The 25,430-nt window shown below is 44.6% G+C and overlaps 1 protein-coding gene across 1 annotated transcript; it reads right to left on the minus strand.

The window, feature by feature from the left end:
* Positions 1–205: 205 nt before the first annotated feature.
* Positions 206–9,642, minus strand: GMNC (geminin coiled-coil domain containing). The gene is made up of 5 exons (XM_085069399.1): positions 7,876–9,642; positions 6,849–7,005; positions 6,680–6,765; positions 5,162–5,278; positions 206–3,741 (listed from the first exon to the last, which is right to left on the minus strand). The coding sequence occupies exons 1-5, from the start codon at positions 7,876–7,878 to the stop codon at positions 3,097–3,099; spliced, it is 1,008 nt and encodes a 335-aa protein (XP_084925525.1). The 5' UTR covers positions 7,879–9,642; the 3' UTR covers positions 206–3,096.
* Positions 9,643–25,430: the final 15,788 nt, after the last annotated feature.

Below are 25,430 nucleotides of genomic sequence, written 5' to 3' on the forward strand. Positions count from 1 at the left end.
TGGGCACACCTGTGCCTGTCAATATATTTAGGTTTGGTGTCATAAAAACATGGCATGTCCTTGTGTGGACACTTGTGACTGCAGGAAATAAAGGTCCCTTTCAGTCCTCTGGAGAGATGTGTAGGTGCCAGGTGGATGCTGTGCCATGTAAGCAACAGCTGCGTGGTGGAATGGATGCTAAAGTGGGCAGAAAGAATTGCATCAATTGGATGTTAACTTTTATTAGACATAGCTTAATGACACTGGTAAAATTGACACTATACGTACAATCACAGCCTTTTTAAATCACAAAAATCATGAACAGCACATATTAAGTGTTAAATTAACTTCCATTTCTGTTAGTGTACATTTCTGGAAACAAGGATTATTTTAAACTTGCAGCTGCACATGTTACATTCACATAATAAAGCAAACAAACTTCAAATAAAAAAATAAAACAAATTATGTTAATACAAAATGAATATTTACAGCCGAGGAAGTTCACTGCTGCTCAAAGAACCAACCAGGGCCCTATGGCCATTCAAGTCACAGTTCCCCATCCTGGAGTTATATGGGCCTGGTATTGATCCTAGGCAACAGGGAACCTCTCACAGAGTCTGCAGCAGCAAGAATTGTTTTCTTGTTAAATAGCTATGAACTGGTCCAGTGATGGACTACATAGAATCCAAAGCACAGAAATTAAGTGTAATACCAGAGGCAGTATCGGAACCCAGAAATTTTGCCTCCTGGTCCTCTTTTCCAGCTGCCTGTTTTTTGAAATTAGAAATACAGTACCAAGCTGAAACGTGTCTCTGCTGTCTCCGGACTACCTGATTGTGACAGCTGTGTGAAGAGCTGGATTTTGTTTCCACTTTTTGTTTTTATTGCCATTGATCTCTAGCTACCTCTAGGGCATAGGAATGTGTCACAGGCTTCCCTGGGCTTTACCTTGCACATTCCATGAGCAGCAGGGTAGCTTTAATTATGTTTCATGCATGGAGAATGGGTACAAAAGGATGAAAAAGGAGGATCAGGCACAAAACAAATGGAAAGCTTTTCTCTCTCCTCAGAAAAAAAATCTCCAATTTAAGATTTGTTAGTAGGACAAAAGTACTTACTAGTGCTGGTGACTCCATACCATTGAAATTCCTAAGCAATAGCATTCAATAGTGCTAGAAAACATAGACAGATGTTTTGCTACTTCTGTTTTACAGCTGCTTTCAGAAGTGTGGCATCTACAGCTGTGTTGGGTGTAATCCTCTGGCCACACTGTCTATTCCCAGCTTGCTGTGCATCCCCCACATTGCCCATACCAGGGTTTCCCATCACACAGTCATGTTAAGCTCAGGCATTTTCTATACTACCACACACACCAATAAAAACTCCAGTGACAGGAGTATTTTCTTCAATGCTATCTTATACAGTGGGGCAAGGGGAGAATAATAGAAAAGAAATGCATTGAGAAAAAATGAGTTGTTTGTAAGACAGGATTTTTCCTCTGTTTTCACTAAAAAGCAGAAAAGTGCTACAGAAACAGTGGTCTTCCCTGTCCAGTCTTGAACACTAGGCCACAATTTTATGGACTACAACAAGCCCCCCAAACAAATACTTGTATTTATTCCACGAGCATTGTTTGGTTTGGGTTTGTTGGGTTTTATTAAGTTTTTTTGTGGTTTTCTTTTGCAGTGGTTGTTGTGTGGGTTTGTGGTTGGTGTTTTTTTTAGTTTGGTTGGCTTTTTAATCCAGTGAAATAATGCCTACAATCAATGCTTTCAAATTGCCTATTCTGGAAGTCTGCCACAGTTACTTGGAAGTAACTACCCAGAAATACAGTTTTATTTCAAAGTCTTTTGGGAAATCATTACTGCTCCAGATGGAGTGTCTCAAATATTGCAATTCTAAGGCACAACGGGCTATCAGGAGATATTGTTATCCTCTAAAAATAAAGGAATATCCAGTTTTCTGTAGAAAAATAAGCCACTGATAGAAAATCCTCAATTATGGTTATTTTTACTTAAGTCCTTCCTCAATGTCACTGGCACCATTCTGAAAGCAAGAATAACCAAGTCGATCTATTTTGAATATTTAGGCATCAAACTACTGTAGACGACAAAGGTAACAGAAAACAGTACTGGTGAGCTTCCTTCATGTCCATTGACTTCATATCATTAAATCATTCATATCATTAATAGCATTACTAAAAGTCAAGTCCTGTACAGTGGTAGAGCACCTTCTCTCCGAGAGTTTTAAAGCATTCTCAAAGTAGGGCTGGTCCTACCCTCAGCACATCAGTCTGACAGAGACACAAAGAGGCAGGAGCTGGCATTGAAGGCTGTGGTTCCCAAAGACCCACTCCAACCACTGCCTTCCCAAATGTAAACTCCCTTTACTGACAGACAAAATACCTTTAAAACATATTAGTAAACACATCAATCTCTTAAACACACGTTAGGCAGTTCCCCTGAACTTGCCGAATCACTTGTAACTAAGTAGCCTCTGGGCATTGAAAGTAAATCCTGTTTATTTTGAGGCATCATCAAAGAATGTGACAGCACCATGGAACTGCAGGTCGGTCAGATTTGTGTAGCACATAGGGCAACCATGTGTATTTGTTAAATCCAAGGCAATCTGTGTAGTCAAGAGAGACTAAATCACTCAGAAACTGCTGATCCTCAGCCTTCAGCCTATGCCTCCTTTGTTATCTGTGGATATCTGTGAGAAAGGTGCTATTTCCAAAGTGAGAGAGGTGTAGTCCCAAAGTGCTTTCCAGTTTGGTGCATGTGAGAGTAATCATCAAAGCTGAAAGCCCTGCAGCCTGGAAACTACCAGTAAGAATGAAGAGCTGGTGATAAAAACCCAGGAAACAAGTTAAAAGCAGGTATCTCAACACAGGCACATGAGAAAGGAATCCAGTTTGTACATCTGGGACAGATAATTGTCCAAGTGCAATGTGGAGTCACATCTGTGAAAATCTGTGAGGGAATGAGGAGCAGGTTAGCGACAGAGTAGCATTTAAAGAAGCTCAAAAGGGCCCATTTTTTCTGCCTGAACCTGTCTCATGCACAAAGTGAAGCGTGTCTCCTACATCCCCTATGGCTGCCCCTGGATCCAGGAGCATCATTCAGCCTGCTTGGGCAGCCAGGTGAATCTCCATCCCCCATCGTCGTCCCTGCGCACAAAAGCCTGTCCCTGGTGGAAGCTGTGTGTTCTCACATTGCGGTGGGGACTCAGGGACGTTGTGAAGGCCACTTCTGTCTTGTTGGGTGACAAATCACCAGTCAAGTAAGGCAACCCATAGGCTGGGAGGGAGCAAACGCTTGGTGCTGGTGAGGAGATGCATGGTGCTGAAGAAAACTGAGAGAGGAAGGGAGAGTCCTCGTTGCATGGAAGGGTGCTGCTGCTGGCTGGAGGCACATGGCTGCAGCTAAACACTGCTGCTGCTCCTTCCCTGTGCTCATAGTCTGCTGCTCCCCCAGGACTCAGGCAGTATGTGTCTTTCCCAAGGTCTGAGGACAGGGCACTGTAGTTAGCTGAAGCTTCATCAATGGTGTTCACATCTTTTAATCCTAAGGTCTGCAAGACCCAGCTGTCCACAGCAGGGCTGGCTTGCTCTTCACAGGCAGTGAATTCACTGAAGAGGTTCCTTCTAGCTTTGGAAGCGTGAGGAGTTTCTTGAGGAACAAAGCAGTGATCCTCTTTTAATCTCCTCTTGGTACTTTTGAGGATAGCACAGGTTTTTTGTCCATGGCTGGACAGCAGTTTCTATTAAAAAAACAAACAAAAAACAAGGTGGAGAGAGAAGATTAAAATCTGAATTTCCAGATACCTGAAAGCAACGTGTTTCTGACCTCAGATTTTAGATGTTTACTACTGTCCTTATAAAGATACTTTTTTCCACCCTCTGCTTAAACATATGGATATGACCAACTATTTTGTATCTTTACGGTGTCTGCCACAACCCAGGCCCTGAAAGAGAAGAATGTGACCACATCAATAAGGCGTGTACTTCAATGGTATTTCCAGCTGCAAGCTCCCACCAGGCTCTGTGCCAGCAGCACTTGGCAGGTGAGCAGGGCATGGGTGGTAAAGGGGCAGCCTGACAAAGGGAGGATGGAAAGGTAAGTCATGCTGTGACAGGGGTGATTCCAACCAGGCAGTGCTCAGCGCAGCAGCTTGAGTGGCATTGCACTCATCAATTCACCTCAGGTGTGATTATCCCAGGAGCAGGGCCCTTCAGGCATCCAGGGATGGTCAAAGGAAGGTGAGAACAAACAAGGAAGTTCCCCACCATGTCATGAATTTACTGCTCGGACACGTCCTGTGACAGTTTCACACTGGACTCTTCTCCACATGACACAGGGGTGGCCATGTCTCCCTGCTGTGCCCAGTGAAGGTCACCTTTTCTACTGCCAGAGGTCAGGTCTGGCCACGGGAGGGAGGACATGTCACACTATCAACTCAATAACAGGATGGAAAAGTAAAGTCTGCTATATTCTACAGTCTTCTTCACCTCATACCCAATCCACAGAGTTGAGCAAATTACCAATGGTTCAGTTTCATGGGCAAGGCTGGAATAGCAAAAAATGTCTTGGAGCTGATAAGAAACAATTATTTTCTATATTTTTGTTGAGAGACAAAGAATCCACATGTTAAAAAAACCCTTCACACTTAGTTTAATACAATGTTTCATTCAACCTGAAATGTTTAATTTTGTATTTCACTGTTTAAGAGAAAACCCCCACACAATGTTTTAATTACTAAACTGGAAAAAAATTAGTATTCTAATGTAAATGAATAAAACATATCATTGGAAATACAGAAAACAAAACAAAACAAAATTAATCCTTTTCAAAGAATAACTGACAAAACAGACATTCAAGATGTATATATTCAAATTTTAACTTTTACTGAAAAAAAGCATCAGAAGGAATAATTTTCCCTATATAATCTTGAATTGCTTATACTTAACTAATAAACTAAACCTAACTATGCAATGTGCTATACTGTCTCCACAGTCAGAACCTGATAGCATATCATTCCTGGGGGAAACTGTCACTTTGTGGAATTTAAATGTCACACTGCAGGTTGTCTACACTCATAGATGTTCCATATATTTAATGGCCTGTACCTAATCAACCTGTTCCTCCTGCACACATCTATATGACAGGTCTGAACACAATACCTTGGCTTTTTCTTCTAAACACTTAATCAGGGCAGAATTCAGGTATTGTCGGAGGTTATTGTTTTCTTCATGTAACCTAGCAAGTTCCTCTTCCTTCTGAAGCAAAGTATCTTGAAGCTGTGGAATAGAGATATTGATGAATAGATGTTGACTCTGTAACTTAATAGCAACTGCCCTATGGTACAAGCTGCTTGGATTTGATGATCTGGGTGTTTGCCTTGTGATTTCAACCCACCCCCTCCAGCCTCTTGTCTCTATAAATCTAAGTGGCATGACTGTTCAGTTTTCACTTTTCACTTCCTTTAATCTTTAGTGAGTGTTTGAGAAGATTACTCTGAAAAACCGTGCAACCACAGAATAATAATAGAAAAGAATTACAGGTAGCCCTTGGAGCAGCCAAAAATGGTCACGGGCATGACAGCAGCTTCAGGATCTCCTCCTGAGCTGCAGCAAACCTCCCTTTGCACCCCTCCTTCCCATTTATTGTTGGCTGGTGTGAAAAAAAAAAAAAAAAGGGAGGCGTTGCAAACTAACAATTTATGGAGTAGAGTGCAGAAAAGATGCAGTTGCCATTCTTTAGGATACAGCAGCACTCAGTGATCCCTTCAATTCTGGACCCTACTGTGCCAGTCATGGTACATATACAGAGTTGAGACAATCACTGGTCCCAAAAGCTGAACAGGAATGGCAGACACCTAACACTTTTCCATGGGAAATCTAAGTGCTTGGAGATAGATTTTTGCCTCCTGATCATAGCTCTGGAGACTTCTTTAGGAGGACAAAGATTACTCTGCCACAGACCACAGGCATCTGCTTAGCACAGTCTGAGTCAAGAACAGACTTAAATGATTGAGGCAGAGCCAAAGAAAGAAGTACACTGACATCTAGAACCACAGTTCAATTCCAGTGACCTTCAAGATAATATCTGGATTGTCATTGACTTCACTGTGTCAAAACATCATTCCAAGTACTTGATCTGAGACACCAGTCTGGAGTTCCTTCATCTAAGACAGTTCACAGTTTCTCCTGTCTCTTGTTCGGATTTACAAAAAAGGAAAGATAAGAGAAAATAATGTAACAAGGAAATGCTTGCTGGTCAAAATGGTTGATCCTCCATGTAATTAGTCAATTCTGGTGGAACCATTTCCCATTAAGTTAAACCTGGTGGAATCAGGAGGACACACACTATGTATTTCTAGCCAACAGCATCATCAGAGCCTGAAGGACCCCCTGTTCATGCCCCTGGTTTTCTCTAGTGTCAAGGCTGCTGGTGCAATATGATGTAAGAAGGGAGAAATGGATAGGGAAGTTGTTCCAACTTCACAGGACAACATGGGGGAGACAAGTACTCCAAGCAAGGAATAAATTTTCTGTCATTCCTGACATCCGTGCCGGTGAGAGAGAGCCGTGCCAGTGAGAGCCATGCCATAAGCCATCCCTGAAGGTGCCACACAAGATACAAAGTTCGGGAGCCTCGTGGGGCGAAGCCGGGGCTGCTGCGGGGCGCGGAGCCTTTACCTGCTTGTTTCTGTAGAGCTGGGAGGATAGCTGGTCTCCCTGCCACGCCGCGTCCTGGGCACCGAGCTGCGGGCTGCAGAAGTGGCCTGGAGAGCAGAGCGAGGGTTAGCTAGCCCCGTGCCGCACCGCTCCCGGTCCCCCCGCCCCGGCGGCAGCTGAGCGCACTCACCCGGCGGCCGAGCCTCCCGCCGGCCCTGGCTGTGCGGCGGCTCCGCGGCGCAGACGGCGGCCCAGGTCTCCTTGGAAACACCGGCGGGGGCGGACCAGGGGCAGGCGCAGCCCGAGTCCCCGGCGAAGTCCGGCTCCGGGCACGGCCGGCCGGCGCTCTGCGGAGGGAAGGGGCCGAGGCGATGGGGCGCTCGGCGGGGCCGGCGGTGCCCCGTCCCCAGCCGCCGGCGAGCCCCGAGGGGAGGCGGTGTCAGCCCGGTCCCGCCGCGTCCCGGCAGAAGCGCCCCGGCAGAAGCGCCCCGGCGGGGCAGCGCTCTCTCCGCGGCTGTCCCGGCCGGGCTGGGCTCAGGTGCCGTCGCGGAGCAGCCCCGCCGCCCCTGCCAAGCGCAGCCTGCCCCCGAGGCAGCGCCCAGCCCTAACCCGGTGCCCGCTCCCCGCTTTGCCGGTGGCACCGCTCCGTGCGCCGAGCGCGGGCACTGCCGCCCCGCTAGCCCCGCGCCGCACTGGGGCTTCGAGCAGGGCTGTGTCAGGGAGGTGGCTCAGTTTCCTGCGAACCTTTGGGAAATGCTACGCTCCTGAGTGGGTTTAGGGTGAAGGGAGGTCCCAGCCTGTCCTTGGCCAGACCGTTCCTGCCACCTTGGGTGTTTGATTCAGCTCTAAGGCAGCAGCACAAAGCGAGCAGAGTCACCTCCTGGCTGCTCGCACTCTCTTCTGCCCCTGCAGTTCTGCAGGAGTCCCAGACAGCAAAGCCTGGGCTTGTCTCTGGATTCACCCTTTTCCCCTCCTCCAAATAAACCTCATCTGAAGCAGTTCTAAATCTCTGCAAGGCAAAAGCAGAGCTTGGAGTCAATCAGGGAGTCTGCTCACCCATGGGAAGGCACAGCAGCAGAGACTGCTGTTGCAGGTAGAGGAGAGCCCTCTTTCTTTCCCATCTTAAGAGGGCACAAAATCCATTGCACCCCTCCCAAGGGAGAAAGGAGCTTCTCCTCCTCTGCCTCGAGGTCGAGAGAAATGCAAAGAGCACTTACCATATTAGTGGCAGAATGAAATGCAGGTCTTGGGAGCACGTTTCTGTTAAAGCCCCAGAGAGGTTTAAATGGCTCTGAAGGAGGGGGAGAGGGGGGAGACCGAGGAGGCGAGTTTAATCTAAAGGAGCTCCCAGTGACGCCTCAGAGCTCTCCTGAAACCCAGCAATCTGATTTGGTGCAAAGCTGTCAAACTTGTGACGTGAATAAACAGCAAACTTGCTGAAATCAAAGTCATTCTGGTCCCACAAATCAACACAAGGAAGGAGGGAAAAGAAAAGGAGGGAGAAGCAAAAAAAAGCCTCCACACACTTCAGGGCAGCAGTGAACTGGTGTGTCTGAATTTCACTCCAGGAAATGAACAGGCATCCAGGGAAGCATCCCACATGTTCAGAATAAGGCTGCTCGTGTTGCTGGTGAGTTTTTTAATTTGTTTTGTTTTGAAGCCTTGTTTGTGGTTGTAAAATCCAGCAGGAAGAAACAAGTTTGTCCAACCTGCCTGGCTGACGAGTGGGTTTTGCCTGGCTTCTGAGGGGTGTGGAGAAGCAAATACAATTCAGAACACTTCTGTGGACAGTTCAGAGGAAGAAAGTGCAGTTTTCGGAATAACACAGTCTGCAACGACAAGCTCCTGCAAATGTCTCAATATATTGGGGATGTTTTCTGTCAAGCCCTAGGCTTCCAGATCTCAGGATGTAAATGTAGCAGTGGTAAAAGATTTACTGTCATAAAGGATTTACTCTCATAATGTTGTAAAAGCAACTTTCACAGGTGTGTGAAAAGCAGATATTTGTCTCCCTATAGTCACTTCCCGTTCATATCATATTTACGTAGCAATCAAAATCCGTGGATAAGCTTGAGTTTTTCCCAGAGGGGAAAAAAATCAACCCAAAACTCTTCACAGAGGGTCTGTCCTGGAACAGCATAGGGGCTGGTGGGAATAAAGCCAATAGCAGAGCAGTGGTTCTGCCAGGATCCTGCCCTGTGCCATGGCAAGGGCTATTGCAGGCTATCCTGCCCTGTGTGCAGCCCGTGAGGATGGCGCTGGGCTGAGGGCAGGCCGGGCTGGCACATGGAATGGTCTCTTACTTCTCCCCTGGAGGATGCTCAGTGCTGTGCCCTCTTTAGCAAGGCTCAGGGACAACACAAACCATTTGCCTTCCATGCTTTTATCACTGGCTATTTTCCTAGGTTGCTGCCCAAGGTAAACTGGCATCTATACCAAATTAAACCACTGCCATTTCTTCCCTTTATTTTTTTTTTCCAACAGAGGAGTTCTAAAAAGGCCCTGCGCTCCGAGCGTAGAGTGCCTTGGGTCACCCTTTAGCTTTCTTAACCTGTAGCACAGCACATTTGACAACTGCTGCGATAACCCGCTCGCTCCCGCGCGGCTGTGTCATCTGTTGGCCACCAAGGCGCAGGAGCTGTGTGCCACACGCCCAACACACGCCAAGGCCCAGCGCAGCTCCCCGGCCGGCTCCGGTGCCTTAGCCCGCTGCCGAGCTGCCCAGGGCGCTGTGGCACCGGCGGCTCCCTCACGCCGGGGACAGCCCAGGCAAGAGCCGCTGCTCTGGGGCCGCGCGGGCGACAGCGCGCTGGAAAAGGCGGGTGAAGCCGGCGGAGGAGAGGTGCTGGTGCCGGCAGGCTGGAGGAGCCCGCAGCGCCCGCAGCAGCGCCGTGCGAGGCGCGAACGCCCCGCGGTGCCACCCCGCACCGGCAGCGCCTCCCGGCCCCGCGCCGCCGCCATGCTGGGGCTGCCCAAGATGGCGTCATCAGCCCGCGCCGCCCCTCCGTGTGGGGATGGCGGGGGAGCCGCGGGCCTCATGAGGGTCAGGGTGCTTCGCTCCCGGTGCCCGGGCTGCCGGCAGGGCGGGAGCTGCCCGCCTGGCCCCGGAGGGACTGAGGCAGCTGCGGAAGAGGCTGCGGTGGGTGGAGAGCTGGGATTCCCTGCGCAGGGGGTGCTGCCATGTCGCCCCGAGGCGCCTCGCGGTTCCTGTGTCGGGACAGCAGCAGAGAGAGGAGAGCTGGGTGTCTGAACAGCACAGCCAGGGGATAATTAGGGCATAGCAGCTCTTTTCTGAACTTTTGGGAACACACCTAAATGTATTGCACTGTATTAATTCCCATATTTTCTTTGTACCCATATTTTCTTTTGTAATTTCTGTGATGTTTTCTTGCTTAAATGACAGCGGTGAAGCTAATCCTTTAGATGAAAATAAAATAAAGAAAACCCGACAACACTTTTTTTCTGGCTTATTATGGTCATCTGGTTTATTATAAGGCCATTTTAATGTAAAAATTGCCTTAAAATTGTATTTGCATCATAGTGAACCGGCTGTCAGAAGGGATGGTACACAGCAGAAAAATAATACAACAAATAGCTTAATTCACGTTTTATATCAGATTTACTACAGTCACAGTATATGTTGCTTTGCATGCTGACACCTGCACGGGTGTCCAAACCCACCCCAAATCCTCTTGTCTTGCCATATTACTGTCACAGTGCTTCTTGTCCTTATTAAGAGTGGTTCAGTGGATCAGTGGCAAACGAGAGGCTCACTTAAAAACTCAGAATATTAACCTGTAGGCAGGTACACACAGGTATCTGGCACCTGCGTGAATCTCTGGTCATGTTTGTGAACCAAAGGTGTGAGCAATTAAACCTGATGAGACTGATTTGCAAAAATGGTTTTGAAAGGGAATTTATGCAGATACAGGTTCTGCCTGTTTCTCTGACCAGTCTTCCTCCTTGAACGCAGGAGTAAAAGGCACTTCCCAAATCCAGTCCCCTGCTGTTGAGACATTCTTAAACTTTTCAATCTCCCTCTTAAAACTAATTAGGTTATTTTCCTTATGTTATTCCCACTGTGAGGCTACACCATACTCTGAGCTCTGATGGCTGGACACGTTCTGGTTTCCAGGCTGAATGTATTCATAGCAGGTATAATCCCTTTTGTCCTTGTGCCAAACTCCTGCTCTAGTTTAGACACTTCATCTCCCTCTCTAGTGTTTAGCCTTGATGTCTTTGCAAAGTGCTGTCACACGTTGTCTTTCCTTTTGCTTTTCAGGTCGAAGAAGCCAGGTTCTTTTACAATCTTTCCTAACCTTAGGAACCCATTAGAAGAAATATTCCAACTGATATTGTCCTGGTTTTTAGATGGATGACCAAAGTTACTCAGGTTGTTGTGTAACACACCGTTGTTTTAGAGAAAAGCATGGGCACATCTTTTATATTCTGGTATATTTAAGGGTAGTCTTCACCTTTTCATCGTTCTCTCACACCACTTACTAATCTTGAAATCACTGTCAGCTGGCAGTGAATACACCTGTGGGCTTTTTTTCCTGTAAAATGAAGTTAAGTGGAACTGAGTTTTCGGTGCTGTCGGGCTCCAGCTCTCCTGTGTCGATGCTTTTTGGGGCTGTGAAGTTTCACAGGTATTTAAAATAAAGAAAAAAAGATGACTACAAGATGGAAACGCTGCAAAACACTTTTCTGGGTTTACCTGCAGTTTCTCACAGCAGGAGTGGTGATTCAGTGAATGGAGGATGTCCTTCCTGTGTGCAGTTCTTGTGGTAGGTTTGATTCTTTCTTTTGGCTTGACATGAAGGCACATGGTGTATGTAAGGTGTATGTGATTTTGTTCCTGTGTTTTCTGATGTGCACTGGATGAGATTTATCCTTGATAGAGCCTTAGAAGGAAATTTGGTAATACTACTTCTTAATTGTGTTCAGAAAAAATTTTTTTTGCCAGGAAAGTAAGTTTTATTTCAGCTGCTGTATGTAAAAGAATATTTTTTTAGTGATCTAGAAGCTTAATTAGAGTAATGGATACTAGCTGATGGAATTTATCTGAAAATTTTGAAGGTTTTCTACACAGATAGTGGCACTTTTATGTATAGAATATCCTTACAGATGAAGCATGTAAGGAACATGTTTGAATAACATCTGTGCCATGTGTTGTGTCCACAAGGGCTCACCCATCTGTTATCACCCCTGTTAACAGCAAATTTTGGGTCTCTCCTGTGGTTGTAGCTGTTGTTTCACAAGGGACAGAAGATCCCTGCTTTGAAGAGAAATCTGTTAGGTAAAGCACAGATGACTGCTCGTGAAGGTCTAGGAGTAGAAGGGACTTGCTCTTGGGATGCTGGTACTGCTTTTTACTCTTCAAAATTTTACTGTAATTCCCAATCTGAATTTTTTCATCGACATTTTCCATTTTGCCTTGTGTGCCATTTTATGTGTCATAAAAACCAGTCTACATTGTGTTTGTCTGGCTTTGTGTAATTGTTTTTATATTTTGCCAACCATCTGAGAAGCAGTCCTCTAGATTGCAGTTGATACACCCCGAGGTACAGGAATGAGGTTTCCTTGAAATGGAAAGGCAAATGGGAAAAGTGCAAGTTTTATGAGCACAGATTGTGTACAGAATTTACTACTAACAGAATGTCAAAGAGCGTGAGAGCATTGTGATAGATAAATAAATATTTTTTCTAATCCTGGAGTTTTCTCTTGAATACTTTCATCAATTCTACTGGGTGTATTGACCTTCTGTCAGAGGAGGACACTAATTGCACTGGTTTAGTATCCTGTGGACATGTTCTCTCAGAACTCATCCCAAGCTCTATTTATTGCCTGTTTCTTGCCCTTTTCCTTTGGCTGGAATCGTATAATAAAAAAATCCTGAGGTCCTGATCTCTGGGCTGGTATTTGGCAAGCTGATGGGTTCCCCTGAAAACTGCAGGTGGAAATTTGTTACTGTTGCTATCTGATTGGTGTACAGAAAGGAAATATGTTCTACTCCTGGGTCTGACTTTATACAGTTTTATAGCAGCACTTAAATGCCTGAAACTTCAGAACATCACCCATTTACGGTATAGACCCAAGTCAGTCTCTGGATTTGTTTCAGTTCCTCATCTATCAATCAGGAGGAGTGTGTCTGCTTAGATTTCACATTTCTCTAATAAAAAATGTCCTCATATAGCCCCTGGCCAAATGAGTCCCTTTGTTCTCAGCTGAGACCAATTGGCTCCAGAAGAGCAAATTAATAGTGAACTGATAATTTTTCATGATGTTTGGGGGTTAATTGGATGGGAGTTTTAATATAAACCATGATGTAGTTTTGAAACTGAAGCCTGTCCTCAGTCTGGCATCAGCAGCATGCTGCTGCTGTCGATGTTCTTCCATCCAGAGGTTCCCACTGTACTGAGATGCCATGCTGCAGCTAAGTAACCTTTACATCGTAGAAAGTGGTTCAGCAGTGCAAACAAATGCACTGAGGTAGTCCCAGGGTTAAATAGCAGATGGCAGAAACAGTTTTTCTTGTGTGTGCTCTGAGTGTGACCATCGTGGTTTGGGGGAAATTGTTGCGCCTTCAAGAGAAAGACCCGCATGCTGAAAAGCCATGTTTTTCTCCATGGTGTTTTCTATTGAAGTCAAACTATTTTGCAGGGAAACCTGCCAGAAAAGCTTAGCTCACAGGTTCAGTCCAAATTAGGATGAATTTTCACGGGACCAGATGCAGAGCTGAATGGGGCCTCGTGTCTGATCATCCACTGATGTGTGCATCTGCCTGCTTCTAACCTGGCCTGTGAGCTCCTCCTGTGAGAGTTGTGTTGCCAGTACCAATGTACTGGGCTTTACCTATTTAACAGTGCTTTTCCTCTTGGCTGTGGCTCAGGAGTTGGCAGTCTGGCTCCTCTCCATCTTGCTTTGGGTGTAGAACTGGGCACTTTCCATTCTTGGCTGGCAGTTGGGATGTTTGGCAGAGATCTCTGATCTGAGTAAATATGTGTGAGGGCATCTCTTCATTGCAGAGCTGTATGGCATTGCCTTCCCTAATCAATAATGAAAGAAAGATTCTAGGCCGTGTGTAAATGTGTTGGGGGTCAGAAGGTGAAGGATGGTGTTGTCATGAGCTGAGAAAGATGTCAGGGTTTTTGTGCATACTTCTCAAAGGCTGAGTTAAAGCAAGAAGTCACTGGGGAGATATCCTAGTAAAACAGCTCTGTCTGTATATACAGTTTCCAGCTCCTAGTCCATGCAGGTAGTGTTCGATGAACTGGTGATGAAAAGGAATGAGTTGGCTGGTAATTCATCTAAAAGATTGGCAGAGGATTTTACAGGCTTACACCAGAGCTGGCTGGAGACAATAATCTCTTTTCTTGAAGAATGCTGAGGTCCTGACGCCCAGCTCGTTGGAATGAAACCTGAATGCTTTTTAATTCTCTGTGAGAGATTTTTCTTTCCCCTCTTTGGTTTTTGTTTTTAGGAAGGAACAAAATGTTTCATTGTGATTTTGTCAATTATTTTGATATAATGGATTAAAAGAGTAAATGTCTTCCAAATCCCAAAGCCTTTTAAAAGAATTCCATTCAAAACACATCAGAGCTGTTTACTTCCCTGAATTTTTGCTGAAATTTAATTTTAACCAAAAGTTTACACACTTGTAGCAGTGATGTGCAGTGGATAATAACTGCAGACAGGAATTTTTTTGGTCTGGTTATATTTTATGCTATCCTGGAGGAGGAAGGGGTGGGGGGAAGTTTGTATCCATTTGGCAGCCTCATACTGTGCCAAAGCAATGTAAAAAGGCCTGAGAGTGAATAAAAAAGAAAAAGAGAAGTATTTGTTTTTTAACTGCTCCTGGATGAGGGAGCAGGATTCATCCATGCCTTACTGTAATTTTACAGTTCCACTGCAAACTGTAATAGTACAGCAGGGGAAGAAAGAAGAGTGCAACAGAGCAGGCTTCAGAGGGGAGACTTTCTCTTGGCTCAAGGTTCTAGTGTCCAAGTCTCCTGAAGTGACTGGAAGGATCAGAGACTTAAATAGCATCTACTGAGCTGCCCAGAAGCTCGTGAGAATTGTGTATCACCTTTCCTTTCTCTCTTTCTTGTCAGACAGAAGTGAGACCTCTTGCCACCCAAAGAAGCTGCAATGACTGGTCTGTCATCTGTGGTCAGCATTAAAGCTCCTGACATACACTGGGACATAATCAGCTCTGGTCAATGTTTGCTGACCTCCCCCTTAGAGCTAGAAAGGTGTATTGTTGTTTGAGAAATTGCAGCTTCATTTGAACTGAACTAATTTGATCTGGGATGTTGCTACTAGCTGTTGGATGTTGTTTTGCAATTCCAAAAATTTTTAAGAGAGATTTTTTTTGTTCAGGAACAGGGCTTAGATGTCTCTGTAATCTCCTGCACCCAGGAGATACAAATCTACAGGAAGAGTCTGGGCAAGCACCCTTGGTGCCTTGGGCACAAAGGAGTGTGGCCCCCTGGAACAAAATACTTCACTGGGAAACTGAAAGACCCTACAGTGCTCAATTCTGGGTTTGCTTCTGGCCTGCAAAGTGCCCTCCAATAACTTGTTTTTATCACTTTGTTTACCCTAAATGTATGATGAGGAAAATACTATGTTAGACGTTCTTACTGAGGAATAGCCCTATGTAATTGCTGGCAGTTTTATTTTCGGGAGTAACACCACAGACTTTATTCTTTCAAATATGTGGTTTGGTACCATAAAATTGGAGCTTTTTCAGCTTATTGCTGAAAATGTTTTGGTTTTCCTGCACTCCTGGACGCTGGGATGTTTTATACAAGGATGTCATAGGTGGACACTAGAGGGCTTGCTATCATCCCTCCCTCTGCTCCCACCCGGGCACAGCAAGAAGGTTCATCTGAGTAAATCAGGAAGCTTTCACTCAGGGCTAGATTTAAGTTTCGAGGATGCGTGAAACTGAGCAACGTGGGGGAAAGGAATTATTTTGTGCTGCATCTTCAAAGCTCTATCAGCTCCAGGAGGACTTAGTCCACAGCATCTGATAACCAGATAAAAGTTGCCAGTGGGAGCACTGCAAGCACAGGCTGTGTTTCAGTTCAGCCTCCAGGCAGGCAGAATGATCCCAGGAGCAGTTAACTACAAGAATTTCAGCATTTAGTTGTGGGTGATGTTCAGGTTGCCTGTGCAGCTTTGCAGTACACAGAGGTGTGAGGACCATAGGAGAAGCAGGTTCTGGATTTGTGTGTTGTGAATTGCTGTCTAGAAGCCCCTGGCACTTTCCACTGCCCATAGGGAATCAGGCTTAACACGGGGCAGTGTGCCAGTTGCCATGTGCTTTCCCAAATCTGGGACTATCTGATGTCTCACAGCACTTTGCCCGAGTTGAACACAGCTCTGTGTGAGTGTGCTCCCCTTGAGAGCTCGCAGTGTGTCCAGCCAGATTCATCCTGGCATCGCTGTTTCCTCTAGTGCTTTACCTACTATCTAGGCTGCAACTTAGCAGTGTTTGGTTAAAAAATAATTATATCACTGGGTTCCCCCTTCAGCATGTACTAAGAAACCTTCTACTGCAGCGCAGGAGAATAGGAGGCAGAATGGCTCTTATTCATTACTGTGCTGCCTGCAACCAGCCTTGCAGCAATGAGTTAAGCAACACCATCCCTGTAGACGGTCACTCACCAAACTTTTTTTTTTAGTTGACCTGCTAGGATTTCTCCCTATCCTCCCTCCCCTTCCTCTTCTCTCTCTCTCTTTCTTTCTCTTTATTCTTTTCCTCAGGTCTCTTGATTTCATGCTGGCTTTCTAAATTGAGGATAAAGTTAATTCAGCGCACAATGCCACAGCTGGAATGAAATATGGCCAGTCGCCCGTGTGGAAGGGGAGGGCTCCGTGCTGGCTGGGGGTGGCTTGTTGCATCTCCTAAGGCCACTACGGGCTGTCACTGATTTATTGATAGTGCTTCTAGCAATAAAGCAAGAAGTTAACTAATTATGAACATATGGTTCAGCTCACGCTTGACTCAGCAGCCACCTTGTTAGCCTGGAGCTGCCTAGGTGTTCAGAAGCAGGAGAAGAGGGAAGTTTTGGGTGGAAGGTGTGGTCCAAAGTCCCACTGACAAGCTGGAGGGAGACTTGATTGATCTTAGTCTAATCTTTTTGTTAGGAGGCAGCATGCTGCTGTCAGGAACAGCTTGGTAATAACAGATTTGTGGCCTCTAAGTCCTTGTGGTTTATAGCCAGCATGCGACACTCGGTCAGCTCCTTGCCTGCTCTGTACTTAATTGGTCTCGATGGTGGGGTCTGAAATGAAACGGTAGTTCAAGGTGCAACACATGCTGTACCTGAAAGTGCAGCCCGGGAGCTGCTGCACAGATGTCAGCTTTTTACCAGTGGGCTTAGCACTGGGGACCCGGAGGGTCTGCACAGAAAGGGACAAGGGGCGTCTGAGAGGACCCTGCCGATTTTCAGTGCTTAATGTGGAATTAATTAGAGGAAAACTTTAGAGAGAAAGAGTGTGACTGGTAGAGGAACAAGAAGGGAGGTGCAAAGAACTTGTTAGGAAGTTAATCAAGGTGGATTGCAATTTTGCCTGCATTGAGTGGTCAGCATGCACAGTCCGGACACAGGAGAGCCTTTAATGGGAATTGATACCAGCTAGAGGGGGGAGGAGGGTTTCTCTTTCTGTCCATCTGTTAGTCTTTCACAAGTGAATTGGTCTGTGCCACAGGATTCAGAACAGTGTAGTTAGAGACTGTTTTTTGTGGGCGTACATGGTTTGCAGGAAGAGTGAGCTTATTTATGTCCAAACTTTTAAAACAGTTTTAGGATTCTTAGACTTTACTTAACTGGAAATTAAGCTAAGTGTAGAAAGATGACAATTTTAATAATAGGCATCAAAAAGAATTCCAGGGATTAGTGATTTGACACAGCCAACAAACAGATTATTTTATGACTACCTAGACAAAGCAAAAGTGGGCAGAGAGGGCTATCTGTGTGCTGGGGTGCATTAGCAAGGCCACAATCAGCAGGCTGAGTGAGATGGTTGGTGACCTCTACTAGGCACTGCTGAAGCTGCATCTGAAGTACTGCATCTGGTTTTGGTCTCCGCAGTGCAAGAAAGTTGCTGTCAAACTAAGGAATCAAACAGGAGGGCCACTAAGCTGGTCAGGAGGCTGGAGCATGAGAGGGTAAGGGAGCTGGGCTTGCTTAGCTTGGAGAAGAGGGCTAAAGGAATCTGGTGACAGTCTGTCTTCTCTATGTATCACCACTGGCAGAAGAGACCACCTCAGACGTGCACAGTGAAAGGGCTCAAAGTATTCAAAAGCTGGAAGAAGTTATGTTTCGATTAGATATGAGAGGAAGGAAATAAAAAGACAACCCAGACATGATATGCTAGAGAGGTCATGAAATCACCATTTCTGGGGTTCTTCATAATTTGCCTGGGCCAAGTCCTGAGCAGTGTGATCTAAATTTGGAAAGGACTCTTAATTTTCCTATGGCCAGGCTGCAGCTGGAGCACAGCCCAGGGCCTGGGTCAGAGGCACATGGCTCACATTCTGCCATGTGCTGCTGTGCTGGCTGGTTCGTGGCTCTGGTGTCACACCACAATGTATATGGCAATTACTATCGTTGCTTCTATAATGAAGTGTATGTAATGAATTAGGGCAGTTAATTAGTGGGTAAAGTTGACCTGTACACAATGATTTGGATCATAATTCACCCAGATAGAGCAATAGCGTATTTTAGCAGAGCCAGTGCTTCGAGCTGTGATTAGCTAGTTTGGGCTGAAATGATTTTTGAGGCTGAATAAGTTCCTGTCCCTCATCTATTTCTTATCTCCTGTGAGAGGATGCTGCAGGTGAGTTGAGGACCAGAATGTGACCGGTCCCTAACAGACCTCATATTGCTGCTGAAGATGGTTTGAGTTCACCTGGTGTAACTGCACTGCTGCAGGTTGGAAGCACTGATGTCACTTGTACTACAGGTTCACGGTATTGAGATGTTCATCTCTCGTTAACAGTCATCTAGAAGAGGTCGAGGGATAAATTCTCAGGCAATTAAAACTGCTCTTACAGTATATTTCTGGCCAAAGCTCTTGCTGTGAGAACCTTCTCTGGCTGAAATAGTTTTCTGCTGGGTCCAAAACTAAATAGAACACTTGGTTACATTAAAGAAAAAGCACAAAAACTAAATGTTCAGCCTTAATTGTCAGTAGTTATTTGCATCACTCTAATAGTGTGAGAGGGAGAAGTCTGAAGGAATGGACACTTAATCCCAGCATAACACTTCATAAGCATGTCTGCATGGTGCAAAGCAGCTCTGGAGGAGAGGAGAACCAGGAATTGGTTCTTCCTGGTCTCTCTTGGGATCATCTCTGCTGTGTTTCTTACCCAGAGAAGCAGTGTAGTACAGTGGAGACCTTTTCAAGGTACTGTTGTCATTCCTCACTGCAAAAAACAGCCCCTGCTTTTGTTTGTTGCAAGTGCAGTTTATTTAAAAAAATGAGACTGTGGTTATGAAAAATTCAACTGAATTTGGCTCAGATTTGAAAGTGACTGGATCAGTTTGTGATTTTGTACCTAACTCAAAAATGGAGCTGAAGACAAAGTTTAGGATGTAGATAATAATCCCAAAAATACAGTAAATACACAGAAACATGTGAATTTGAAGTCTGATTTCAGACTTGCTACAAGGAAGATCTCCTAGCTGCCAAGTTAGGAGGAACTTCTCTGACTTAAGTTTGAAGTTGTTGTGCCGAGGCAGACCTGTAATTGAGTTGGGGCAGTTATTTTGTTTAGCTGGTGCCAAATGGAAATTGGGTAGCAGTGATCATATTTTCTGGGCACCTTTTATCTCTGGAGTTGGCCAAAGGAGAGGAAAAAAAAGTAAGCAGAACTCACAGTGCTAATGAATGAAACCAACACATACAGATCAAAGGCAGAGGCACTCTGCAGTGAGTCCCTGAAAATTGAAAACCTCTGTTCTCTGCAAGTAACATCGTGTTCCTGCTTGAGTGTGTGTGGGACTCTGAGCTTCTTTGCTACGTGTTGGTAAAATTACTTGTTCCCTGGTGCAGAAGTTGCAACACCTGTGGTTTTGTACTCAAAAGCTTATTTCTTTGTCAGACAGAGCTTTACATCACTCTGGATGAAGTCTTTAGGTGCATTCCCATTTAGAATTCAATGATATGTCTGCATCTGCTGATTTCCTTTGGCTTTCCCAGCTGAAGCTGGGATCCAAGTCACGATGCTCCCATTTCAGTACCAGTTGCTGCTCCCTTTCCCGCCCAATGCAGCTGTAGCCATTAGGATGACTTGCATCCTGCTGCACACAATATGCCCGATCTTTACCCTACAAAGGTATTGTTTAAAGGGCTCTGAAGATTTTGAACAAACTGGCCTGGCAGGGGGACTTTCAACTTCCCCTCCTTTATGGGCACAACAGGCTGTGTTTGTAAACAGAGCCTTAGAGGAGTAGTGGGAGCCACTGGAGGACTGTCAGCTGCTTAATTGGATGTCAGCTCCCTGCCGGGGAAGGGGCTAATGAGTCATCCTGCAGAAGGAGAATGGCCTGAGAGAAAGGCAAGGAATTGGACAGCAATAATCACATCGACAGAGGAGCCCAGAGCCCGCCTGTTGGGAGAAAGGCAGAGCAGCATTTGGGGACACAGGGCTTCCCTATTTTGGATTTTGTAAAATAGAGAATAAGAAAGTTCTGAATTTGTAAAGTTGAGATATTATTGCTGGTGCATGTGTTTAAACAAGTGCTCATATGCATAGGCAGTGGTCTAATATACAGTATAAGTACTTTCACTTTATAGGTTTTGGTGGCCTTTGTTTTTTGAAAAATACCTAAGGAAAGAAAGAAAAATTGTATGTTAATGAGGATTTTAATGCAGGAAATGTCAAGAAAGAATCATACAAGGAACACTTCAATCACTTCTTCAAATTAGGAAGTTGATTTTTTTGTTTTGAAAACATAAGATTACATCCTTTTTGCTGAAAACTGTCTTCTAAAACAATGATTTTTTTTCCATAAGACCCTATTATTCAAAAAAACTTCAGGTATTTTTTTTTAAATTACCATTTTGTACATAAGTGCACTTTATTTCAAAGAATATTTTGATTTGAAAATATTTATCAGTGTAGTTACATGAATAAATAGAGGGATTTTATTTATATCTCTTTCAAGAGAGGAAACATAAAAGAGAAAGATTGGATATTAAGTCCTAAAATAAGAGTGCATGTTCCCATATAAAAGTATTTTTGCCAAGGAGAAAGCTAATGAGAGAGAAATAGTTAGACACACAAATTAAGATAATATAAAGGTTAAAATAATTTTTAAAAAGATGGCTGTAAGAAATCCGGGTAAGTCATTAGGTCTCTCTGTATGCCCTAAAATGAACTGCACTTTCCATAAGCTGTGCCTGATGGATGTTTACCCAGTGAGCTCTTAAAAACAGAGAAGAATGGAAGATCCCCTGCCAACCAATTCCAGCATGCCACTGTTCTTACTGCAGAGATTTTCCTTGATACTGATTTTGTGGTAATTTATGTTCATTGCTTCATGTCCTGCACTCCTTAAGCATAAAATTAATTCACTTGACTCTTTCAACAGCATTTCCTATATTTAATACCTTTTAAAAATCTTCTTCAGAGGAAACACCACATTTTCTTCTTTCATGGTGTCCAGATCACTAATTGTTCTAGTGTCTATTTACTATTTATTATTTACTGAACAACCAGGAGAAGATGTGGGAGGAGGGAACGTTAAACTGGACCCTGCTGCAAAGTGAGTTTGTTACCCAGGAGAACTTTTTTAGGTTGGAGCTCCCTGCTCGTTGGAGTGTCAGGGGAATGGAGTCAGTGCTGGGTATAGCCAAGCCACAATTATCATCCTGAAGTTTGAACACATCTCAGTTGTGAGTGGCCCATCCTCATCCTGTCCTCTGTAGCACATAAGCAGTATGCTCCCTGTCCTAGTGCAGCTCATGGCAGTAGCACCAGGAAGACTTGTATGCCTCAGTGCCCCTCAGTCATTCAAAAATGGACATTCATGTGGCTGACAGCCAAAGCAGTAAAGGAGGAATTGGCTTCTCTCCCAATTTGTGCAATGTGCTGGTTTTTATCAGGGCTTCTCTGAGGTTCTCTTTATGGGTAAAAAAGCAAATGGACAAAGTGGTGTTTCCCTTGGTCTGCATTCACCTGTAGAGTCCAGACCTGGTCTGAAACAGTGGAGAAAATACTTCATTTAGTTTCTAAAGTTGCACAGTGGCCTGGAACTAGGGGACTTCATGGGTGAGGAAACTTGTTTTGAAGGCTGTTGGTCCCTTAGTAGCTGTGACATTCACAGGAACTCCTGTTTGCCCTGGACTCCCACTTGTGCCTTCTAACAGGGTGGTGGGAGGTAAAGGTTTCCAATGAGCCAGGATGTGCAAGAGAAAAAGAACTTGCAGAGAGCTGTAGGGACAGTGTGGCTCTGGTTACCCAAGGGAGGATGGTGTGCTGTGTCACCTCTTTCCACATGGACAGCATGGCATATTTACCTGGCTGCTGCTTGTGCTAGATCTGATCTGTGGAGCCAAATCAAAAGGCTGTCAGTCCTGCACCAAATTAAAACAGAATCATGAGAATTAACATGCTTTATAAATACAGGTTAAGCACACTGTAAGCACACTGTAATTACAGTCAGCTGCCTGGCTACTGCAATCCAGTAGCACTAGGCTTAGGAATTAAGTTGACTACACAATTAATAGGAGCTTATATTAAAGGCATTAGTAGAGTTACAAAAGCTTTGTAACGAGAGTGTGACCCAGCCTTGGACAGAGACAATGAGGGTTTGTGTGCTATAATTAGCACACACAAAACCTCCCTATTAACTTGGCAGTTTTTCATTTGCCTTCTAAAGAACTGAGCAGTGCAAAGAACCCTCAGCCCATCAGAGATGAGAGCTGTGCAGTCAGTATGGATGTGTTGGGGATCTCAGTGTTGTCTTTCTTTGGGCAGTATCAGCTGGTCAGCTCAAAAACCTGATGGAATAACTAATATACAAGATCAAACTCTGCCCCCACACTGCCTGAGTGCTAGGACCAGCTGCTACCAGCTCTCTGAAGAGATGAATATCCTTTTCTCTTCCTTGCTCACCTGAAACAAGTGGTTTTCAGTGCAGAGAAATACTTTGACTTCTTGCAGGGCCTGATGGTTAAGGGAGAGAAGCAAATGCAGGAGGGAAGGAAACTTTTCATACAGAAACTAAAGTATTAGAAGAAATCTCACTCTGAATTCGAGAACAATATGTCAGTGTTTGTGATCTGTGACAGCTGGAATTTTTGAGGTCACTCTGCAGGTCTAGGATAGAACTGGAAAAGGATTGTGGGAATTAAAGGTAAGAAGCTAGAGATGTGTCTGGAGGAACAGATTTATGTAGGATATCTGAACCTGAAGAAAGGGGGAGAGAAACAGAACTTGAGGACTAATGGAAAACCCTTTTGAGGCAAAGAATGTTCATTAGCAGTTTATTTGCTTTGAGTCCCACATGCATCTTAAAATTCAGATGACACTTAACACAGAGTTTTTTTGACAATTATTTGTGTGACCAAGCTGGAGTCTGATGGTTAAGGATGAGGAAAAAGATTAGTGTTCCCCCTCAGCCCATGTGTAGATGTGCTAATTAGCTGCAGAGGTACTCTGCTCATGAGACTTGCATCGCTAGTGCTGCTGATCTTTGGGCCAGGGCTGGCAATGTGTGCAGACCTGTGGCAGTGAAGGACAACCTTCTTTTCTACTCACTTTTCAATATTTTGCTACTTTCAGAAAAATGTTGTATTTCCAAATGGCTGCAAAGAATACCAGAGTCCTTGCATTAAAATAATTCCATATTGCTTGCTTTCTCTTCTTTTAACTATGCAGTCTGTGCTGGGGCTTTTTATAAAGCACACATTGCTGGTGGGCTTTGGCTTTCCTGTAGTGCACTAATATGTAATACAAATGACATCTGTCATGTTTGATTTGTTCTGGTGCTTAAGTTTGAGGAAGAATAGCTCTCACTTGTGAGGGGAAGTTTTGAGTTTCTCCCTCTGTGTTGAAGTGCCTTGCAATTTGTTATGGTCAGTAAAGAGGGCTGCTCTTTGCTGAGGCTAAAATAAAGTCATGCTTGTGCACTGATCACTAGTAGTAAATATAAAGGCAATGCTTCTAGAAGTTCCTGAGCTTGAAATTCATCACAACTAGAAAAGTATATGGCTGAAGCAATGCCCTTCTCTTGCATTCTGTCCTGGGCAACCTCTACTAGCCGCTGCAGAAGATACAGCAGCAACCTGTACAGGTTTTATAGCTAGATGGTCCATTGCTGCTGTTGAATCTACATATTCACAAAGATTATTTGATTATCTTTCACCCCTTCTCAAAATGAGGGTAGGTTATCCAGCTGTGTGGTGTCACATTGCTTAAATTGTCCAATGTATACCTCTTTTTATCCTAAAGTCACAACAGCTGGAGGGTTAAAATTATCTGGGGTTATGCCAGTGATGAGTTAAAAAAGATGGTTGAAAATAAAGCATTCCGGCCTAGACAATTGTTTGCTGTCTTATTGTCATCTTGAATGGTGAAAAAGCTTCAAGCATCAAAATTCTTACTGAGTGACATTTTTTAAATTAAGTTAAAAATTTAATTAGATTTCCAGCTTCTTTTGGTCTACCCTACAGACCTCCTTCATGTTGCCCTCGGCTGTGTCCTTCTGTGCCATCTGGTTCTTGGCTTTCTGTCGTGTTGTTCCCTGTCTGGTGTCACGGTTTGTACTGGGGGTGCAAAGGCTTTGTCCTGTGCTGTTCTTATGATCTGGGGCTTGCCTCATGATTTGTTTTCTCCCTTAAAAAATTTTTTTCATTGCCTGAACCTTGCAGTTTCTGCTAATTCTGTCTTTCGTTCTTTGGTGTTGACATAATTAATAATTTTATACAGCTCTGTGGCAGATGGTTTGCATGAAGCATAAGCAAATAAGTTATTCTTGTTTTGCTTAGAATTGTAGGGAAAGCAGTGTTTGTGTAGATATACTCTGATGTGCCTGCACTTTTTCTTTGAGCAGAGTTGAGGTTTTTAACATGCAGATATGGACACAGGAGTATACACCCAATCTGCTCTATCACACACTTGTGTGCACTCCTGTTGTGTGCCCTGAGTCCAGATAGATTTCATACACATGGCCTGACCGTCTGATTGTTGCTATTATGCTTCAGAGTATGTTTTCAAAAATAATTTCCTGCCACATTCCTGACTGTATTTGTAGGCTGAGTTTATCCTCTTCCCTGCTGCTCCATGATCTGCCCCTAGGTTACTAACAACCCCAACAGACAGCCTGGCTCATGCGACCTGCTGCTTAGGCACAGATTAACTCCCCACCAGCCATATGGGCTACCAACTTCACAAATTCCTCTCCTTTTGCTTTCTGCTCTCAGTAAAGTTAATGGACAGTTTGCTGATAAAGAAAACATAAAACAAAACCCCAAACCTGTGACATAATCACCTGGGTTTAACAACTGGCCCCTCCATCTGCCTCTATGCTGGGATTTGTGCATATAAAGCAGAATATGGTGCTGTGCACAATGCAGGTTCATACTGGTGGCTTTCCCTTATGGCAAAGGTACTTGCTTACAGTACAATGGAATTAGACATAGGCATTGTGCATATATTGCACACACATAACCATATACAACTGTTTATTCTTGAAAAGATCCCCATTGTTATGTTGGGCTTTAGTTTTTAGACTGGCAGACTGTGTGT

Source organism: Lichenostomus cassidix, chromosome 9 (assembly GCF_008360975.1).
Source record: "Lichenostomus cassidix isolate B80296 chromosome 9, HeHo_3.0, whole genome shotgun sequence".
NCBI classification, from domain to species: domain Eukaryota; kingdom Metazoa; phylum Chordata; class Aves; order Passeriformes; family Meliphagidae; genus Lichenostomus; species Lichenostomus cassidix.

What these genes read in the sequence shown, in the direction of transcription:
- GMNC (XM_085069399.1), bottom strand. An exon ending in GCGGGAGGCTCGGCCGCCGG is followed by an intron (nt 6,766 to 6,848) that starts GTGAGTGCGCTC and finishes TCTGCTCTCCAG; the next exon opens with GCCACTTCTGCAGCCCGCAG. An exon ending in AGCTCTACAGAAACAAGCAG is followed by an intron (nt 5,279 to 6,679) that starts GTAAAGGCTCCG and finishes TCTATTCCACAG; the next exon opens with CTTCAAGATACTTTGCTTCA.